Source organism: Astyanax mexicanus, chromosome 21 (genome assembly GCF_023375975.1).
Source record: "Astyanax mexicanus isolate ESR-SI-001 chromosome 21, AstMex3_surface, whole genome shotgun sequence".
NCBI lineage: Eukaryota > Metazoa > Chordata > Actinopteri > Characiformes > Acestrorhamphidae > Astyanax > Astyanax mexicanus.
The window spans coordinates 34725377-34745564 of NC_064428.1; the positions used below are offsets into that span (position 1 = coordinate 34725377).

A 20188-nucleotide genomic window follows, 5' to 3' on the forward strand; every position below is an offset into this window, starting at 1 on the left:
AGATCAATAAGACTACTTGTTTAGGTGCTACATATTTACTGCATAATAAAAAAAGTTATCCGTACTTTAGATATCCGTACCTCTCATTATCTTAGCTGACGTTTTGCAGGTTTTAAAGCAAGACAACCCTCTTTAAACTAAGAAAAATAGAGTATTCTGCACTTAGGCAACACATTTCTCAGTTTATTTTAGTATTAGTATAACAGTATAATATAGTTATTTGTGAGTGATTATTAGAATACCAGTGTAATGAATGCTCGTTTGGAAACCAAGACGGCAGATTTAATGATCTATAAAACATACTCGCCCACAAACACTGGATAGTATGAGTTGTAGATCGGCGAATCTGCGCAGGCGCAGTCACAGCTGTTTATATCAAAAAGCGCGGGAATTCAGCTCTGAGGTAAATCGTTAGCTAACTGGCTAATTTTACCTCAGACCCTCTCTTCCCTGTAGACGCTACACTTTGCTTATTACAGGTAAAATCAGCGTATAATAAAACGTACACTAATATAGGTTTTATTTTTTATATATGTTTTAATAATTGATTTATTTTTATATTATATTTTTAATTCCCTGTAGTTTAATTAGCTGTTTTTACTGTATTTGTGAGGACATGGGCTCTTTCTCTTCAGATTGTTCATATTATTTAGCTAGCTAATTATAAACCCAGGCTAGAAAATTACATAGCTAACTAGCCAGCTAGGTTTGCTAAAACTAACAAGAAAAATAGACAAGTGAAGACAGACAGACTTATTGGGGGTATGATATGTCAAACAGAAATAAGGATGACAGTTATGTAAATATCTAATATATAAAAATCATTTCCATACAAAGAAGTTTTTTTTTTTTTTTTTTTTTACAGGTTTTTGATATAAACAAATATTTATCTACTGAGATTTAGATTATTCAGGGATTTAGATTATTATTAAGAAAAGAGAGAAGGAACATATACACAAAAAACAGTAAAAATACAGACCACACTTGTATTACATTTGAAATAAAACTTGGTTTTATTTAATGACAAATTGGGGTTCATATAATGATTAGAAGCATTGGTTTAAACACACATGCATCATCCATAATGGTAATCATCCCAAAGCAATGCTTAATTTAACTGCGAACATTAAATCATCCTGCTTAAGCATTACAAAATTTACAAATTAAATAAGAAAAGAAGGAACATACACACACAGTAAAAACACAGCCTGCATATATATACCAATAAGTAGGCCTAACACTATAATTACATTATCGACTTATCGTACAATAAGCGGATATGACATAAAAAATATTAGATAATTGTGATATCATCTGTTGTGTTTATTTGTATGTTTTGTTCACATTCATATATGTAGCAGTAACAAGTATTTTAATTAGTCATACAGCACCAGACCAATGCTTCAACTCCATATACACAGTGTGCAGTGACTACAGTAGTTAAAGGAAATAGTATATATTTCCCAAACTATGATAATTAAATTGTGTTTTCTTTAAAAGGATATAATGTCTTTGTTATGCTATAATATTACCATTATGACAGTGGCATTTGTCTTAAAACAACAATAATATCATTTATCACAATAAGTTTCTTATTGTGACAAGCCTACTTATGAGATATGCTGCTACAGATGCAGCAGACTGTGATAAGTAGGGCTGAGTACCACTGATTTACCAAATCTACTGGATTCAATTTTTGATTCAGTTTGAATGATGACAAGAGTGAGCAAAGCCGTAATCAGAGCACAGGGTGGCTATTTTGAAGAAACTAGAATATAAAACATGTTTTCAGTTATTTCACTATTTTTTGTTAAGTACATAAAACTCCATTTGTTCGTTCATAGTTTTGATGCCTTCAGTGAGAATCTACAATGTAAATAGTCAGGAAAATGTCTGAAGAAAACGCATTGAAAAAGAGAAGGTGTGTCCAAACTCTTGGCCTGTACTTTATATGTAGAAGAATATATATTTAATACACACAAAAACAGTTACCCATCCTCAAATGGATCCTTGCCTAATACATGCATGTTATTCATCATATGAATAAAATAGTTTTTCTGCAGCATCATTTCACTACAGCATCATTCGTTACAACTGCTATGACTGCTCAACTAATAGTACAATTTGATTTCTTCTTTATTTTGTCAAGTTCTGCTCTTAGTTTCTTAATTTCCTCGCTTTTTTTACCCTCTGTGAGTTTATAGAGATTATCCAAAAGCTCATAACGTTTCTGTTGCTCCTCCATGAGCTCCTGGAAGTGTTTTTCTTTACTTGCATTGAACTCATTTAACTGCTCAGCCTGCTGCCTGGCCATATCTTCAAATTTATTTTTCATGGCCTTCATTTCTTGATCATGCTTCTTTTTCAGTTCCTCCCATTCCTTCTTCTCTTTCTCTTCTCTAGCCATGATTTCTTCCTCTCTTTTCTTAATGTCCTCCTGCCATTGTCTCTTAATGTCCTCCTCTCTTTCCTGCAGTCGTTTTCTTTCTTCAGCTCTTCTCTCTTCGTCCTCTTGTTTTCTTCTCTCCTGCTCTTCCATCCTTCTTTTCTCCATCTGCTCATACTGTTCTTTCATCTGTGCTTCCATTGTACGTTTCTTTTCCTCATACTCTCTGTCTTTTCTCTCACTTTCTTCTCTCCACTGTCGTTTCTCCTCCTCTCTCCGAAGTCTTTCTTCTTCCATGTCTCTTTCAAATGTCTCTCTCATTCTTTCTTGTTCTTCTTGTTTAGCTCGTAGCTCTTCAGCATGCTTCTGCTTTCTCTGCAGATCCTCTTCCTGTAGTTCCTTTATCTGCCTTTTCTTCTCTTCTTCCCATTCCATCAGTTTACGCTTAAGGTCCTCTTGTATCTCTGTCTTCTCATGTTCTGCCTCTTTTATTCTCCTCTCCCAATCACTTCTCTCGTCCTCTTCCTTTTGTCTCCTTCTATCCTCCTCCACGCCTCTCTGTTTAAATTCTTCATCTTGACTTTTTCTTAGTTCCTCCATGGCTTGCTTTTGCAGATTCTGAAAATGTTCTTTATCTTGTTTGTATTTCTCTTCTCTCTTTTTATCCTCCTCATCTCTTTCACTTAGCTGTTTTTCAAATTCATCTTTTTGCTTTTTATTTTCTATTTCTAACTCAGTTATTCGGCTTTGCCATTGCTGCATTTGCATATTTACTTCGTCTGACCTGGCCTTGTCTTCCATCTCTCGTTTCTTTCTCTCCATTTGATCTTTTTCCTCAAACTCTTTTTTGAGAGCTTCCATCTTGTCTCTAAAATTTCTCTGTAGTTGCTGTTTTTCCTCATCAGCCTTTTGTTTTTCTTCCTCTAGTCTTTTCTTTATCTCTTCCATTTCCTGGTTGTATTTAATTTTCAGTTTCTCCTTTTCATCTTCAATCTCTTTCTCTTTCTTTTTGAGGATTTCCTCAGTTTTCTTTGTGATGGACAGTTCTGCCTCTTCGAACATGCTGTTTGTAAAGTACTTACTTGATGTGTTTGTGTTTTTCACCATTTCAATCATTGTGAGAAGCTCAGAAACCTGGGTTTGGTCTTGTTTTTCTCTGTTATTAAATGGTATGAATCTGTCTCCACAGTCTCTGAGCATCTTCCTGACTGGCTCAATGGTACATTTGTCTACGTACTCCTTTATTGTCTGATTTTGTAGGTCATCTCCTCTAGTGAACAGCACTATACTGAACATTGCAGCCTTTGGACCAAACAGCATTTTTATTGTGTCTAAAGTTTCCACGTCTTCTTTGCTGACTCTTCCCACACTCAGTACTATGATGAAAGCATGAGGTCCAGGTGCTGACAATGAGATGCACTTCACAATTTCTTGCTGTATTTCTTCCATTGTCAGTGAAGCATCAAAGAGACCTGGAGTGTCAATTACAGCAACTGTCCTCCCAATTATTTCACTAACTCCTTTATGGCAAGCTTTTGTTACAGAGTTCATACTGGCTTCAGTAACAAATTCATTTCTTCCTAGGATGGTGTTTCCTGTTGCACTCTTTCCATTCCCCGTCTTTCCAATCAACACAATTCTTAAGCAACTGGAAACCTCTGCTTCCTCTTCATCACCTGGAAATAGCAATACTACTTGTTTTATATTACCATGTGATTTTACAATGACATACATGCTTTTAATATTTATTTTTAGTCCTTTTTTTATCTTTTGACATGAGCAGACATGTTCTTTATATACCGTAATAGCCTGGCAAGAAGGAGAACAACAGAATTTAGTCTAAAACAATAAGTAGCAAAAGCAGTAGAAGCGTGTATGAGGAAAATATATTCCTCATGCAGTTCTTAAATATGTTAACCTATATGTACTGTTTGCATTAGGTTTTGAAGATAGGGTGGCAGCTGTCAAAGAAGAGTTTTGCAAATGAGTGTTTTTAAAAATGTGAATGTAAACTGTATTGCCATATTCAAATAGAGGGAGTAGATTCAAACATCTGAATGAGTGAATATGGTGATGTAAGAAGCCACTTAATATAACCATCAGACACACAAAAGTATGGTACCCAGGAAGTCTTTAAAAGGAGTGACATTCTTTCACTATGTGCCTGAAAGAGAGTACGCCAACATGGTTTGAACTGGTTTGGGTCTAAATTTCCCTGTTTATGTCGATTACTTTGCTTTTACTATATTTCGTGAATACGCTGTCCAAAATTACTACTGAAGAGCTTTTTTGGCAAGATATAAATGCAAAAGTATTTATCTCAGGGTATATTTAACATCAATTCACCTACCTTCTGCCTTTAGCTTCATTTTTAGCTCCTGGATTTCCTTCTGCTGTTTGCTCAGTTCTTCTTCATACTTCTTCTCCACTTCGTGTCTGACTTTTTCTTCCTGAGCCATCATATACATGTAAAGAGAATACGGTTGTGCTTTGATCCTCTTTATAATTTCATCTACCAGCTTTTCACCTGCCTGCTTGGAGGATTTCCCGATCTCTGTTCCCACTATTATATAATGATCTTCACTCAAAGCAAGAAACTTCCTGATTTCTGTGTCATGTTCAATAAAATCTTTAACAGGCGGTTGCATAGTAGATGTGGTAAAAATAACTATTAGGTTATTTTTCACTCTGGAGCTGAACATTTTCACAATCTTCTCCACTTCTCTTTTGTCAGCATCAGTGAGGGGACCGACAGGAACGATGAAGAGGAAAGCATGGACTCCAGAATCACAGAGAGAGACACAGCGGAGAGCTTCACACTTCACATCTTCCTTAAGAATCCTGCAGAGGGCTGGCATCTTCACCACGGTAACTGAGCGTCCAGACACTTCTCCAGCTCTCTTTACACATGTTAAGCTGGGCTCCAGACTGGGGTCGGACCTGCGTTGGTTCTGGCCCAGTATAAGATCTGATATAAGGACTTTAAGTGCTCCATCAATTCCACACAGAACCAAGTTCAACCTCTGAGATTCTGAATGAATAAAAAACAAGCTTGAAATATTAATCAGGTTTTTAATGCAGTTTTTACACTATTTGTTTCTATGTAGGGATCTATACATGCATTTCTTTCCAAAATTCTGCTTTACTTTTTCTTAGTTTCTTTTGCTTTCTTTCAGATTTCTTTCAAAATGAATACAAGGCAGCTAGCCTGAGGCTTCAGCTTGCTTTTTTAGATTGTGCTGCTTTGCTGACAAGGCAAAAAGAGCTGTAGTGGTGCTGTCAAGGCCAGTGGTAACCCCAGTGCTCCTCTTGTGGTTGAAAAAGTAAAACTAAGTCTCCAGCAGGGTCTCAAGCATACACTATTGGAAATGCAGCGGCACTGACCAGGTAGACAGAGCTGTAACCTACAAGACACATAGCAGTGCTACAGCATTGGGCCATTGCCGCCAACCAGACCTTGGAAAGTCTTCAGCTTCAATTGTGTTGACATGCAACTCAGGGAGCCCTCCCCATCCCTGTTAATCTGGCCTGAATCCAGGGCAATGTGCCTGAGTATGGGAGCAGTTGTGAACCCTGGACACTCCCTGGAGTGAACGGTATGCTGACAACCCCAGCAAGTACAGCAGAGCCAAAGCCAGAGTGAGTGAGGCAAAAGGGGGAAGATAAAGATGGTGGTAGTTTATCCAGGGCCAATAGGGAAAGGTTTTTACCCACAATGAAAGCTGAAGACTTCCCATTGACATTTTTGTTAATAGAGAGAAAGTGCAGAAAAAAATACTGTTGGTACCAGTCCCAAATTCCAGGCACAAGTTTTGGTTCAAATGTGAATGATACCCAAATCTTGAAACTTTGCTGACTGATTTAGCCAGCAAGAATCAGTGAGTGCTTTACAATGCACAGCCACTAATAAGATAATGAGTATTACTTACCCTCACTGTCCTGTTTACCTCTTCCAGCAAATCTCTGGAACAGACTCACAATCCTTGTATCTGGCTCTGAAATATTCAATTAATATATTAAATTAATATAGTGGAAATATTACAATTTATATGAGAATAGTGTTGATTCTGTTAACTGACTTATTTAACATAGCAGTTAAACTCTAAACATTTTCAAGGGGATTGTACATTGAACAGGCTAATTAAAAATAAAATAAATTAATAAAATAAATTAAACTGTTTTTAACAGATTTTAACATCATCTGTCTCTGTGTTTCTGACTTGCTGTTCTTTTTCCACACTTTGTTCCTTCTCTATTTCTCCAGTCTGTGTTTTTTCTGTTTTTAGTGCTGTTGCCTAGACTTTTTCTGTTACAAGTGGGGTCATCACATCACATTTATTCTCTGTACTGTTTTGTTCTGTTATTTGTTTGTTGTTTGTTATTTGTTTGTACTGAGCGGGTCAACCCGAGTAGGATGGGTTCCTCTGACTGAGTCTTGGTTCCTTCCAAGGTTTCTTCCTCTTAAAGGGAGTTTTTCTTGCCACTGTGCTGCTTATAAGAGGCGTGGACCTGTTTTTCTCTGTAAAGCTGCTTTGTGACAACCTTTGTTGTAAAAATCGTTATAGAAATTGAATTGAATTGAATTGAATTTAATCACATAGGGGATCACAGAGTGTATATTTGTTATAGATAGTTTTGAAAAGAACAGAGTTGTTTTGTTATGCATTCTTCTCTGGTCCGGAACTAAAGCAGACGAGCTCAGATGAATCACTACATTTCTTCAGATTCTCTAAATTTTTTATGATATTATGGGCTTTAGATGGTAAAACATCCAAAGTTTTTTTAGAAACACTTACTTTTACAGCCTTTTGTTGTCCCATCCCAACTTTTTTTGGAATACTTCATGCCTGAAAAACAGAAATGGATGGATCAAATAAAAGTCAACTGTTAGAAACAAAAAAAGATTTTTTGTTTAATTTGCATTTTTTATACAATCAAATATATATATATATATGAATTCAGTGAAACTTACAAGGAGGTGGGGAAAGACTTTGCGCTCTCCGAGGTCGAAATAAATCTGTGACAAAAACATAATATACAAGGTTTTTTCTGCTTTACTAATGTTCTTTACATGCACAATGGTAGCACAATGTTAACCCCAACGCCCCCACAGACACATAAATACATAAACATAAACACACACAGATACATAAATATAGTGATATGTATCCATTGTTAATAAAAAATATATATTATTATTGTTATTATTATTATTATTATTATTATTTATTATGTTTTGGGCACCTCAAATGCAAAATTATGTAAGTTTTAACATGTTCATTTTATAGATGCCAATATTCCTTTATAGCTTTTTTTATAAGTTTAAAAACAATGGCTAAAGTTAAACAGGTTTTATTTATCTTGTTATTATGAATTATTATTATTGTTCTTTATATTACAGTCAGAATATACAAAGGAGTATATATCCTATTTTTATTTTTATTCAGTTTATTCCTATTGTTTTATTTTTATTCAGTATTTTGAAGAGTTTGATATTTCCTGGTAAGATAATAATGATTAACTTAATGTGCATTAAATACACGTTCTTCAGAAATAAACTTGTTTTTGAACATTAGACTTAGAAATTAAACAAATTCAACATTAAATTAAGTAAATAAACAGTATTTTTAATGCTGTGGAATGAACAGAAGGTATATTATGGTTTACTCATTTTCAAATAAATGTATATTTATATAATAAATGTGTGTTTTAGATGTATTATTATTATTATTATTATTATTATTATTATTATTATTATTATTATTATTATAGGGTTTATGCGGATCCCTTTTCTCGAGATTTGGCGGCCCCTGTCGTTTATGAGCTGAACTGCAGGTAAATCCAGTTGTATAAGTAGTTTCTGAATAACGGATAGTTTGGGTTTTTCGTTCATTTCGCAGCGAATTCACATCGTTTACTTTACTTCCGGGTTTTTTTTAAAAAACGCTACGTAATTAACGATCATCCTTACGAACTTTTCAACGAAAACACAGCGTTACGGGGGATTTGGGGTGGGGGACTCGCCCCAGTATGATCGGATCTGTCCAAATCCGCCTGTTATAATAAACTAACCTGTAAATAAACAAGACGTGGAGCTGATCCGCTTAGTTACCGGACACGTGTTTTATTTTCCTGATCTTTTTAAATTAATTTAATGTGAAAAAACGCTGCACGGCGTAACCCACATCTATTTTTATTCAGTAACTGGATACTTACCACTGCTGGAGGCCATCTCCTGTTCTTCATCTCATGAGCTGAAATCAAAAGTAGAATCAGAGAGAGAGTTTTGGGAGGAGGGGTAAGGGTGGGGGTGGGTGGGGGGTTTAATTTTCAAGAAAGTTAGTTCAGTAAATTAACATCTTACTCTATTTTTATAACCCTTTATTGATTATCTAACAGTGTTAAACACTCAATTTCATGTCTTTATATATTGTTTAAAAACTCTAAAAGCAACCTAAAGCAATTAACGATAAAGTAAAATCAGTACAGTTAAAATCAATAAATGAGACTAATAATTTATTATCACTACTTTATACTAATTATTATTTACACTTGTAAATAAACCTTACAAATCGTTGTCTCTGCCTCTTATTCAGTGGTTCTTTGCTTATGTTAACGTAAAATAGGTAAAATATTCATATTTTACACATAGTTTACACAGATTGTTTTTACTTAATTGCAATGTCTTTACTCTTAAAGAGCTACTAAACCGTAAACCATATTATTTTCATTAATATCTAAAATGTGTTCATTTAAAGCAATGAAACATATCAATCCTGTTTAAAATTATTATAAAAATGTCCTAAAATCATTTATTGCGTAATTTCCACCTCTGCAGCGCCCTCTCAGGTTCAACTGTGCTATAGGCATGTACTAAAGTACACAGACACATCACAATATGCAGATCAGTCAATCAATAATACAACATCCCAGCTGACGTGCAACCATCTTCGCTCACCGCTATCAGAGGCACACTGCTGCTGTTGCAGCTCAGCCAATCAGCTCTTCCTCCTGCCCCACCCCTAAACCCATACATCACCAAGTGTCCCTCCCAAACTACTCCTCCCATTTGTTAGCCTTTTTTCAAATTTGAGCTGAGAGTGGAATCAGCTAAAATCAGGAGTTTTAGTTAGCCTTTAATTTCTTAAGTCTTAAAGAGACATTAAACTCTAAAATATTTTTTTTCATTATTAGTTTAAATGTGTTCCTTAGAAGTCATAAAACATACCAGCCCTGCCTAGAATTTGTATAAATTTTTCACACTGTAAGATAAAAAAAAAGGTTTATTGCTGTTATTCCCACCTCTGCAGCTTCCTCACAGTTTCATCTGTGCTATAGGTGTGGATGATGTTTCTGTGTACTTTGCTATGAAAACATTGAGGGCTAAAAAAATAATCTTAAACTGACAGTTTGGTATTATTTACCCATTTTGCATTTGCATTTTGCCACATCTTTAGCTTTTCACTGTTAAAAAAGAAAACCTAAATGCATAATGCATTTTCATTTTAACACTTATCATGCAGTGCATGAGGAAAAAGCAAATCCAAAGTGAAGTTTCAGTTTTCTTTTTCCATTAAGCTTTTAACTTTAGATTTGACTTTGAAATAACAGTATGTTAAAAAAAACTGTCATGATATTTTTGCACGTGTTGAAAAATAAATGTCAAATACGTATTTGTATTTTAATTCAGTTTTATTTTTGTATGGATGCATATTCCAAAGTCTGGAGGAGAGTTTGCAGGCAGAAGAAGGTCTGGAGAAGAGTGTACACAGACAGGAGGAGGTGTGGAGGAGAGTGTACAAGCAGGAGGAGGTCTTGAGGAGAGTGCACAGGCAGGAGAAGGTCTGGAGGAGATTTTGCACAGATAGGAGGCATTTCTTTCCTCATGCTCTCTTTATTGCTTTTTTCCAATCTCTGAAATATTTCATTTTCAACGTGTCTTTCAAATTTCTCTTTTTGCTTTGCTTGTAGCTCTTTGGCATGCTTCTCCTTTCTCTTCTGATCATCTTTTTCTCGTTTCTCCTTCCGTCTTTCCATGTATCTTTCCCATTCCCTCTGTTTACGCTTAAGGTCCTCTTGAATATCTTTCCTCTTGTGCTCAGCTTCTTTTATTCTCCTCTCCCAATCATGTCTCTCATCCTCTTCTTTTTGTCTCCTTTTATCCTTCTCCAAATCTCTCCTGTTAAGGTCTTAGCCTTGTCTCTTTCTCAGTTCATCCATTGCTAGCTTTTGCTGATTTAAAAAAATAAATCTTTTTTTTTCTCTCTCTCTTTTTTCTCTTTTTATCCTCTGCCTTTGTTTCCATTAGCTGTTTTTCCTTTTTCCATTTGCATTCTTGCCTTTTCTGACTTTGCATTTGTCTTTCATCTCTCATTTTTTCTTCCACATTTCTTCTTTTTCTTTAAACTTTTAGAGCTTAAATCAACCTTCTTAATTTTTTCATATATTCCATTGTTTTTCCTTTTCCTTTTTAGCTTCAATCTCTTTCACTTTCTCTCTCAGAAGTTTCCCGATTTTCATTTTGATGGATATTTCTGCTTCTTGGAACATGCTGTTTGTAAAGAACCGACCTGATGGGTTTGCATTAATCATTTCTTCAATCTTTGTGAGAAGCTCAGAAACCTGGGTTTGGTCTTGTTTTTCTCTGTTATTAAATGCTATGAATCTGTCTCCACAGTCTCTGAGCATCTTCCTGACTGGCTCGATGGTACATTTTTCTACGTAATCCTTTATTGTCAGATTATTCAGGTCATCTCCTCTAGTGAACAGCACTATGGTGAACATTGCAGCCTTTGGGCCAAATATCCTTTTTACCAGATCTAAGGTGTCCACCTCTTCTTGGCTTATTCTTCCCACACTCAGTACTATAATGAAAGCATGGGGTCCAGGTGCTGACATTGAGATGCACTTCATAATTTCCTGCTGTGTGTCTTCCACTGACAGTGAGAGATCGAAGAGACCAGGAGTGTCAATTACTGCAACTGTTCTCCCCAGTACTTCACCAACTCCTTTCTGGCAAACTCTTGTCACAGCATCCATACTGGCTTTAGTAGCAAATTCATTTCTTCCCAGGATGGTGTTTCCTGTTGCACTCTTTCCATTCCCAGTCTTTCCAATCAATAATATCCTCAGGGAATTCGGAGCCTCAAGTTTGTTTTCATCACCTGAAAAAAAAGTACCATTAATATACTACATGTTGTGATATTCTACAATGTGTTACCATGGTATGCTTCATGATTACAACTGACCCTGCAGCTGTGAACCCTTTACAATAGGGGTGGGCGATATGGCTCTAAAATAATATCACGATATTTCAGGGTATATTGGCGATAACGATATACTTGGCGATGTAGGAAAACAGAAAAATTAAAGCTCACCTTCCGTCGTTTTTTCTTTCATTTTAAAATGTCTAGTTGTGGTCTCTAGTATGAATGAATGACATGTGAGCCGTTTTTGTAAAAAAAAAAGTGCTCAGGTGTCTCTGTATAGCTCTTTTTTAATGGACTGTTTTAGGGGTGTGTCCAAAATGACCGGATTCCAGCTTTGCTCATGAATATTCATACATGCAAACAGCATGCAAATATCTCTCCTCTGATTGGCTAGGAGCACTGCGACGCCCCTCCGCCGCTCTGCCGCTCACTGCCTCCCACCTCCTAACTGATGAGCGGTGATGTTGCGTCGCTTCAGCTCCGCCTCTGGGAGTTTCTCGAGCCAAGGTGGGCTGGTCTGTGAGTTTCTGCCTACGTAGGCAGAAAGATAATTCAAAATTCACCCGTTTTTCGGAGGGGGGGAGGGGGGATTTCTTTGCTTAGCTCCTGCAGACAATGGGGGCTGCAAAACAGTTTAATGTGCAGGTGTACACATTCAACTCGGAGAGACCTACTGTATTCCACAAAAAACAAGAAAAATCGGATTTTCGCGGAAGGTGAGCTTTAATAATTCATTTCAGGAATATAGTATAAGAGTATAACAGCATAATCATAATGTGGCAAAATAAATAATATAGCATAAAATAATATAATGCAGCAAATAATATTGCAGAATATTTATTGCATGCATATAAACTGCAAACTAAAACAATTATACAATAAATACACCTAAAGCTTCACAGTAAATAATAGACTACTTTTAAGACCGAACATCTCTATTATCACGATATAGATTTTTAATATCATGATATTTCTGCGTCACGATATATTGTATACGATATAATATTGCCCACCCTGGCTTTACAATTTGTATTTCTGTATAAAACTGTCCAGAATTTAATATTATCTCTAAAGATACAGAAATATAAATAAAACCTCTAGTTGAACCTCTAGGTGTATTAGTTAATGTAGGTTCAACAGGCCTTCCAGTTCTTTAACCTATACTTGAGACTTTACTGTTTTTCACTACACATCGAACAAAGAAGATTCCAGGTTCTTTTTTTAATCTCACCAGGTTACAAAGACATTTCTAAGCCTGTCTAATGTGCAATGTGAGGCACATTTACAAATACATTTATTTCAACATCACTGTGGTCATCCTTTTAAATCCACTAACATGGAGGAAGCCACTACTCTACACTGCTTCCTGTCTAAAGTGTACTTATGACCACATGGATAAGCCAAAAACTTGGAAAATGTTCAGTGGAAACTGCAAACATTGTGAAACTCTACATTACAACAAAAGATGCACATTCAGATTCTTAAATATGGGGGTGGCAGTGTCATGGAAGGAAGCTATCTACCTTATTTCAAGAGTTTCTTCCACAATTAAGTTATAATTAAAGTTCTGCTTCTTCAAACCTTGTGCTTCAATGATAAATAATTGGAAAACAAAAGTAATTGATGCCATAAAACAAGGGAACACACAGACAAAAAACCCATTGGCAAAAAACAGACAAAATATATGTAAAGTGAGACATATATGTTTTAATTAAGCAATACATTGTTAGAGATTTTTTTCTAAGTAGAATTTCTTATAATAAGCAATTATAAAATCTATAAAAAAGCGAAGTAAGACTTAAATTAAGCAAGAATCCCTTAATTTGTGTCTTAAATTTGTGCACAAGAATCAGGACAATTTAAATTGTGAGACAAGTTTAAGTAAGACTGAATAAGATTGCATTATAACATAATAAGATGACATTATTCCTAAAATAAGTAAAGCAATCTTACAATTACACAATGCTTAGTAAGCTAAAATTCTTATCAGAAAAACCCATTGTAAACCCCAGAAATAGGGATCTGGGGATTGATTCTTACATGCATCATGAAGTAAGTAAATGTGAGCAATTCTAAATCGATTCACAAATGTAAAATATCTATTTTGATGAAATGCAGAGAAACATGCAGTGCTCAGATAGCCTGTGGCCCAGTCCCATTTTTTCCCCTGGTTGCAACCCGATGGCTGGATGAATATATTTGTAAAAGTCTTCATTTTAGGCTTTATTTGAAGTCAAATCACCTACCTCCTGACTGGATCGTCCTCTTTAACTCCTGGATTTCCTTCTTCTGTTTGCTCAGCTCTGCTTTATACTCCTCCTCCACTTCACGCCTGAATCTTTCTTGCTGAATCATCATGTAGGTGTGAAAAGAATAGGGTGGTGCTTCAATCCTTTTTACAAATTCATCCAACAGCTTTTCGCCTGCCTGCTTGGAGGATTTCCCCATGCCTGTTTCCACTATTATATATCTATCATCACACAAAGCCAGAAACCTCCTGATTTCTGAGTCATGTTCAATAAAATCTGTAACAGGCGGTTGCATAGTAGGTGTGGTAAAAATAACTATTAGATTATCTTTCACTCTGGAGCTGAAGATTTCTTGGATATTCATCATTTCTTCTTTGTCTGCATCAGTGAGGGGACCAACAGGAACGATGAAGAGAAAAGCGTGGACTCCGGGATCACAAAGAGAGACACAGCGGATAGCTTCACACTTCACATCCTCCTTATGAGCGCTGCAGAGAGCCGGCATCTCCATCAAGGTAACTGAGGGTTCAGGTACTTCTCTACGCCTCCTTACACATGGCAAGCAGGGCTTCCGGCTGGTCTTTTGACTGTGCTGGGTATGGCCCAGTATAAGATCTGATATGAAGGCTTTATGTGATACATCAATCCCACACAGCACCAAATTCAACTCCTGAGACCCTGAATAAAAAAAAACTTGTTAAAGAGATATTCACAGATATTTAAAATGTACTTTCTTGTACTTTTTCTAAATTATCCAAAAATATTTGAATGTGGTACTGCACATATACACTGTAAACATTACATATTTAGTGTATTACATTTTTTTTTAACAATTGCCTTACTTTTTCTACGTATATTTAAAAAATTCAACTCCAGGATCCGTCATTCTTTTTCCTTTCCTCACGTCGAGAGCTTGAATTTTCAAGAGCAGCACAGTTTTTTGCATTTACAGAGGTGGAATTTTAGGAGTTCTTTGTTTTTTTTTTGTTTTTTGTTTAAAAAATGTATTTCTAATTTTCTCCCATTTATCTCCCAATTTAGCCAGGCCGATTGACCCACCCATTCAGCTGCTTCTCAGCTGTGTATCCCTAATCCCTAATGATCCCACAAGGAGGGTGAAGACATGCCTTCTTCGATACATGTAAAGTCAGACTGCCGATGCTGACGCAGCATTGCTGAGTAGCATCACAGCGCATCAGAGGAAAGCGCAGTGACTTGGATCTGATACATCAGCTCACAGACGCCTTGTGCTGATTGACATCACCCTAGAAGTGATTAGAAGGAGCACCATTTAGAGAGAGCAAGGCAAATTGTGCTCTCTCAGGGCCCTGGATCTGATGGTAAGCAGCATGATCAGGATTCGAACCAGTGATCTGATCATAGTGGCAGCGCTTTAGACTGCTGGACCAATCGGCACCCTTCATTGGATCACTATTTAATGAACTACTTTATCTCGGCTGCAGAACTTTCAGATTTAAAAGAACAAGGTTTAGACTCTTAGTCAGACTCTTTAGACTCTTAGTCAGCTTAGTCAGTCATAAGCACCAGTTTGCTGATGTATACTCTGCTATTAATTCCTTACAGTCATACAGCAGTTTTGCAGGACATGTCCCACTTGAAACAGGCCTCACCAGGTTCAACCAAAGAAGTTGTATACAAATGTTTTGTCTCATATCCAAAAATTAGCTTACACAAAAAAAACAATGAGTGCTGCCAGCATTGCTGCAGAGGTTTAAGAAGTGGGAGGCCAGCCTGCAGTGCTCAGGCCATTCGATGCATACTGCATTAACTTGGTGTGCATGGCCATCATCCCACAAGGAAGCCTCTTTTGAAGCTGAAGAAATCTCTCTAGCTCGAAATGTATTGATTTAATTGCCTAAATCAATTATTAGAAACCTAAAGCATTTTGGATGACTTACCTGTCTTTAAATCTACTGAAGTGTAGTGGGACTCGGAGTGAAAGGGTCTTTACACATATTACAGATAATACGAAATAGTAATTCCAGAGAATATGAATGCAGTGTAACTTACTGTGTGAAGGTTCAGGTAGACTTCCCCTCCTTCGCAGTCGTGGTAGATCTGTTCCAAAAGCACAAGCTGTCTTTTATTTTCTGTTACGGTGATGTTATTGCAGCTAACAATGTTTAATGCAGCATGCTCACAAAATTGTCAGCATCAGTGATCTTACACTGCAGCTTCAATTTAAATGAAAACAGGTTTTCCCAGTTTTTTTATCCTGTTTTTTCCCTAATTTGGAAGGGCAATTACTGCATCCATTTAGCTGGACTTCACCTATTACTAGCAATGCTCTCTCTGACTCCGGCTGCTGATTGCAAGCAGTAGAACCCAAGATCCAATCATGCTGGTAGTGCCTAAGTACACTGACCAATTAGAGCCCCTTATTTTCACCAGTTTTTAACAGCATCTTGGTGACTTACTTGTCTTTTTCCGCACTGCTTGTTCAGTTTTACGCTCCACTGTTGGTTGTTGAGGCTGTTCCTCTTCTGTTACAAATGAAGCCATCACAAATTCATTCTGCTTAAGGCATCTTCCTCTGTTCTCTTTTATCCTCTTCTCAATTAGGTCCAGTAGAACAGTCTGACTGCATCCACTTATAAAGTCAAAATGCCATTTACTGAATTCTGCAATGATTTCATTAGAGACATCGTCTGTAACTGCATCTACACTGCTGCTGTGCTGTGACAGAACTATGGTGTGTTTACGGGCTTCCTCAGATACAGAACTGAGGATAAAATTCAGCTGTTTTCTGTCTGCTTCAGTGAAGTTGTCTCGCTGAAGGACCAGAACTATAATATGAGGTCCAGAAGCACACAGAGTCATGCACCCTGACACTCGATCGTTCACTTCATCAGTAGAGAGTCCAGAATCAAACAGGTCAGGGGTGACGATGAGTGTGATGCATCTTTTCTTCAATTTTTCTGTTGCTACTTGACTCCGTTGAGAAGGGGCTTCAGGATCGAACACATCTCTTGCCAGGATGAAGTTTCCCACTTTTCTGTTTTCCTGGCAATTCTTTCCCAAAAGCATAATCTGCACTGCATAGTGAAATAAAAATAAATTAAAATATAATACTTTACTAATTATAATACAACCCCAATTCAGAAAAAGTTGGGACAGGATGGAAAGCACAATTAAATATAGGCACATTGTTACTTTACATTTATTTAAACTCTTTTATGATAGCAGAACCCAATATAGTTCAAGCAATGTCTGATCAACATTATATCCAAGTTTCATCTCTATACTGTTCTTCCACGAAAATATCTAATAAAATATTTGCAGAAATGTCAAATGTCAAGAGAAATGCTCACTTTTAGGAGACACTATGTAATGTTGCTATATGATTGTTAAATATTGGTAAGATGCTGATAGCCAGTCATGTTCCATATAGGGTGGTTAAAAGGGTATATTTAAGTCCTTGCTAAGCGATTGAAGGTGACTGCTATGAAATCCCATGTGGTTGCAGTGGTGTTGCTAGGGGGCTTCTATTCTATTTAAATTGGTTGCTATGTTGTAACTATGACATTTCATGTGGTTACAAGGGTGTTGCTAGGCAATCATATAAAACACCCGACGCCTGCACACATAATTACACAAAGAAAACTGGACAGCGAAATATATATTGTATATCAAATAAAAAAGCTTCGCACAAATATGTCATTCCTGATCAGTTTAAACATTCTGGACTAATTGATGTAACTGGCAAAAATGTGGGAGAAAATTTGCTTTGCAATGCACAATCAAGATAACAAAGACATGTAAGATTAAGTTATACTCACCCTCACCATTCTGTTTTCCCCCACGAAAGAATCCTACGATTGAATCTCTGATACCCCCTCCTGGTTCAAGAACATTAGTGTCAGTAACCAAAACCACTGTTATCAACAGCATAGAAGATTTATTATCACAGTTTCTGAAAATAAGTGTTACTCTAATACCTGACTTATTGCAAAAGGTGTTTACACTGTTAAGCAATTTCATGGGGAAAATGAAATCTGTTTTTTTTCCCCCAGTTTTTTAATCCAATTTTTTTCCCCAATTTGGAAGGCCAATTACCCCACCTACTTAGACTCCCCCTATTACTAGCAATGCCCCCAACACTAGGAGAGTGAAGACTAGCACATGAAGGCAACACTGCTGCTCATGTAGCATTACAGAGTAGCCTGCGTGCTCAACTCAGCTCTGATACATCAGCGCACAGTGACCGGCATCACCAAGGTCAGTTGTGCTCTCTCTGGCTGCTGACGGCAAGCAGCGTGACCCAGGATTCGATCTAGCAACCATCAGATCCTAGTGGCAGCACCTTAGAGCCTCCTATTTCCCCTAGTTCTTAACCTTGGGAGTGCTGTGAGGACAGCACGCCATCTACCCACCCAGAAAGAGCAAGGTCAGTTGTGCTCTCACCTTAGAGCCCCCATTTCCCCTAGTTCTTAATTTGGGAGTGCTGTAGGGACAGCACGCCATCTACCCACCCACAGAGAGCAAGGTCAATTGTGCTCTCTCAGACTCCGACTGCTGATGGCAAGCAGCGTGACCCAGGATTCGATCTAGCAACCATCAGATCCTAGTGGCAGCACCTTAGAGCCCCCTATTTTCCTCAGTTTTTAACAGCATCCTTTTGTGACATACTTGTCTTTTTCCGCACTGCTTGTTCAGCTTTACGCTCCACTGTTGGTTGTTGCTGCTGTTCCTCTTCTGTTACAAGTGGAGCCATCACAAATTTCTTCTGTTTAAGGCATCTTCCTCTGTTCTCTTTTATCCTCTTCTCCATGAGGTCCAATAGAACAGTCTGACTGCATCCACTTATAAAGTCAAATCCTGTAAAGATCTCATTTGAGACAGTCTCTAAAACTGGATCTATACAGCTGCCGGGGTGTGTCAGAACTATGGTGTGTTTACGGGCTTCCTCAGATACAGAACTGAAAATGAAATTCAGCTGTTTTCTGTCTGCTTCAGTGAAGTCGTCTCGCTGAAGGACCAGAACTATAACATGAGGTCCAGGAGCACACAGAGTCATGCACTCTGAAACTCGATCATTCAGTTCCTCATTAGTGAGTTCAGGATCGAACAGGTCAGGAGTGATGATGAGTGTGATGTACTTTCCCTTCACGTTTTCTGTTGCTCCCTGACTGCAGTGAGGAGGGGCTTCAGGAGCGAATACTTCTCTTCCCAGGATGAAGTTTCCCACTCTTCTGTTTAGCTGGCCATTCTTTCCCACCAGCACAAACCGCACTGTATAAGGAAACAGAAATTAAATTATAATACTTTACTAATCATAATTCAACCCAAATTCAGAAAATGTTAGGACAGCATGATAAGCACAATTACAAGTAAGTACATTTATTAATTTTATTTATATAGCAGACAGAAAACCAAGATATTTAATGCAATGTCTAATCAACTAATTTCAGTTTATTAATACACAGCCATTTCTGTTTTTCAGGGATGCAGCAAATAAAAAGCTGTTATTGAGAAGAAGAAGAAGAAGCAGAAGAAGAAGAAGAAGAAGAAGAAGAATTAAAGGCCCTTTCACACAGAGTGTTATTTTTGGGCAGAAAAAAATGGACATGGTTTTAAATAATAAAAAAAAGCCTTTACTCCACATTCCAGAGAATATGAATGCATTGTGTCCTACTGTGTGGAAGTTCAAGTAGACTTTGCCTCCACTGTGGCTGTGGTAGATCTGTGCCAAAAACACAAGTTGTCTGTTATTTTCTGTTACGGTGATGTAATTTCAGCAAACAAGGTTCAATACAGCATTCTCAGAAAATGCTTCAGTGATCTTACATCACAGCTTCACTTACAGTATAACATTAATAACAGCTCATCATGATCTACTGTAGACTGTGCAAAAACATTAATCTTAGCTAGTGAAATTATCTTATTTCAAGGCAATAAATCTTACTTTTTTTTCTCTGATAATAATTTTTGTCTTACTAAGCATGATAAGTGTAAGATTGTTTAGTAGTATGCTCTTATTTAGACTCACTTAAAATGTTCACCTTATTTTAAGTCATTTGAACCCGAAATAAGCACAAAATGTTACTAGTCAAGTTATACTGATTCTTCTGTATGAATTTAAGCCAAGAAATAAGGGATTTTTGCTTGAGTTAAGCTTATTTCACTCATTTTGATATTTTGTGATTGCTTTTGAATCCTGCTGCTGATGGCAGGCAGCATGACTCAGGATTTGATCTAGCAACCATCAGATTCTAGTGGCAGCACCTTAGAGCCCCCTATTTTCCTCAGTTAAGCTTATTTCACTCATTTTGATATTTTGTGATTGCTTTTTTAAAAAATCTTACTAAGAAAAAAAACACTCA

General features: G+C 36.9%; 2 protein-coding genes and 1 long non-coding RNA gene across 3 annotated transcripts in view; 1 reads left to right on the forward strand and 2 right to left on the reverse strand.

Moving 5' to 3' along the window:
* Window positions 1-1083: 1083 nt before the first annotated feature.
* The window catches only part of LOC103032576 (uncharacterized), a 57666-nt gene continuing 38561 nt past the window's right edge, over window positions 1084-20188 (reverse strand). Inside the window, exon 11 of the mRNA XM_049469486.1 lies at window positions 1084-3520. Within this exon, the coding sequence (XP_049325443.1) occupies window positions 2108-3520 (1413 nt within the window). The 3' untranslated portion in view covers window positions 1084-2107. The remainder of the gene's footprint in view (window positions 3521-20188) is intronic.
* LOC125785563 (uncharacterized) lies at window positions 5247-19507 on the forward strand. The gene is made up of 5 exons (XR_007427909.1): window positions 5247-5773; window positions 10108-10228; window positions 14232-14359; window positions 14886-15184; window positions 19309-19507. It is a non-coding gene; the product is annotated as an uncharacterized LOC125785563 (long non-coding RNA).
* On the reverse strand, window positions 17959-19548 carry LOC111193606 (GTPase IMAP family member 9-like). The gene is made up of 2 exons (XM_049469218.1): window positions 19501-19548; window positions 17959-19097 (listed from the first exon to the last, which is right to left on the reverse strand). Coding segments are annotated over exons 1-2 (636 nt in total). The 5' UTR covers window positions 19502-19548; the 3' UTR covers window positions 17959-18462.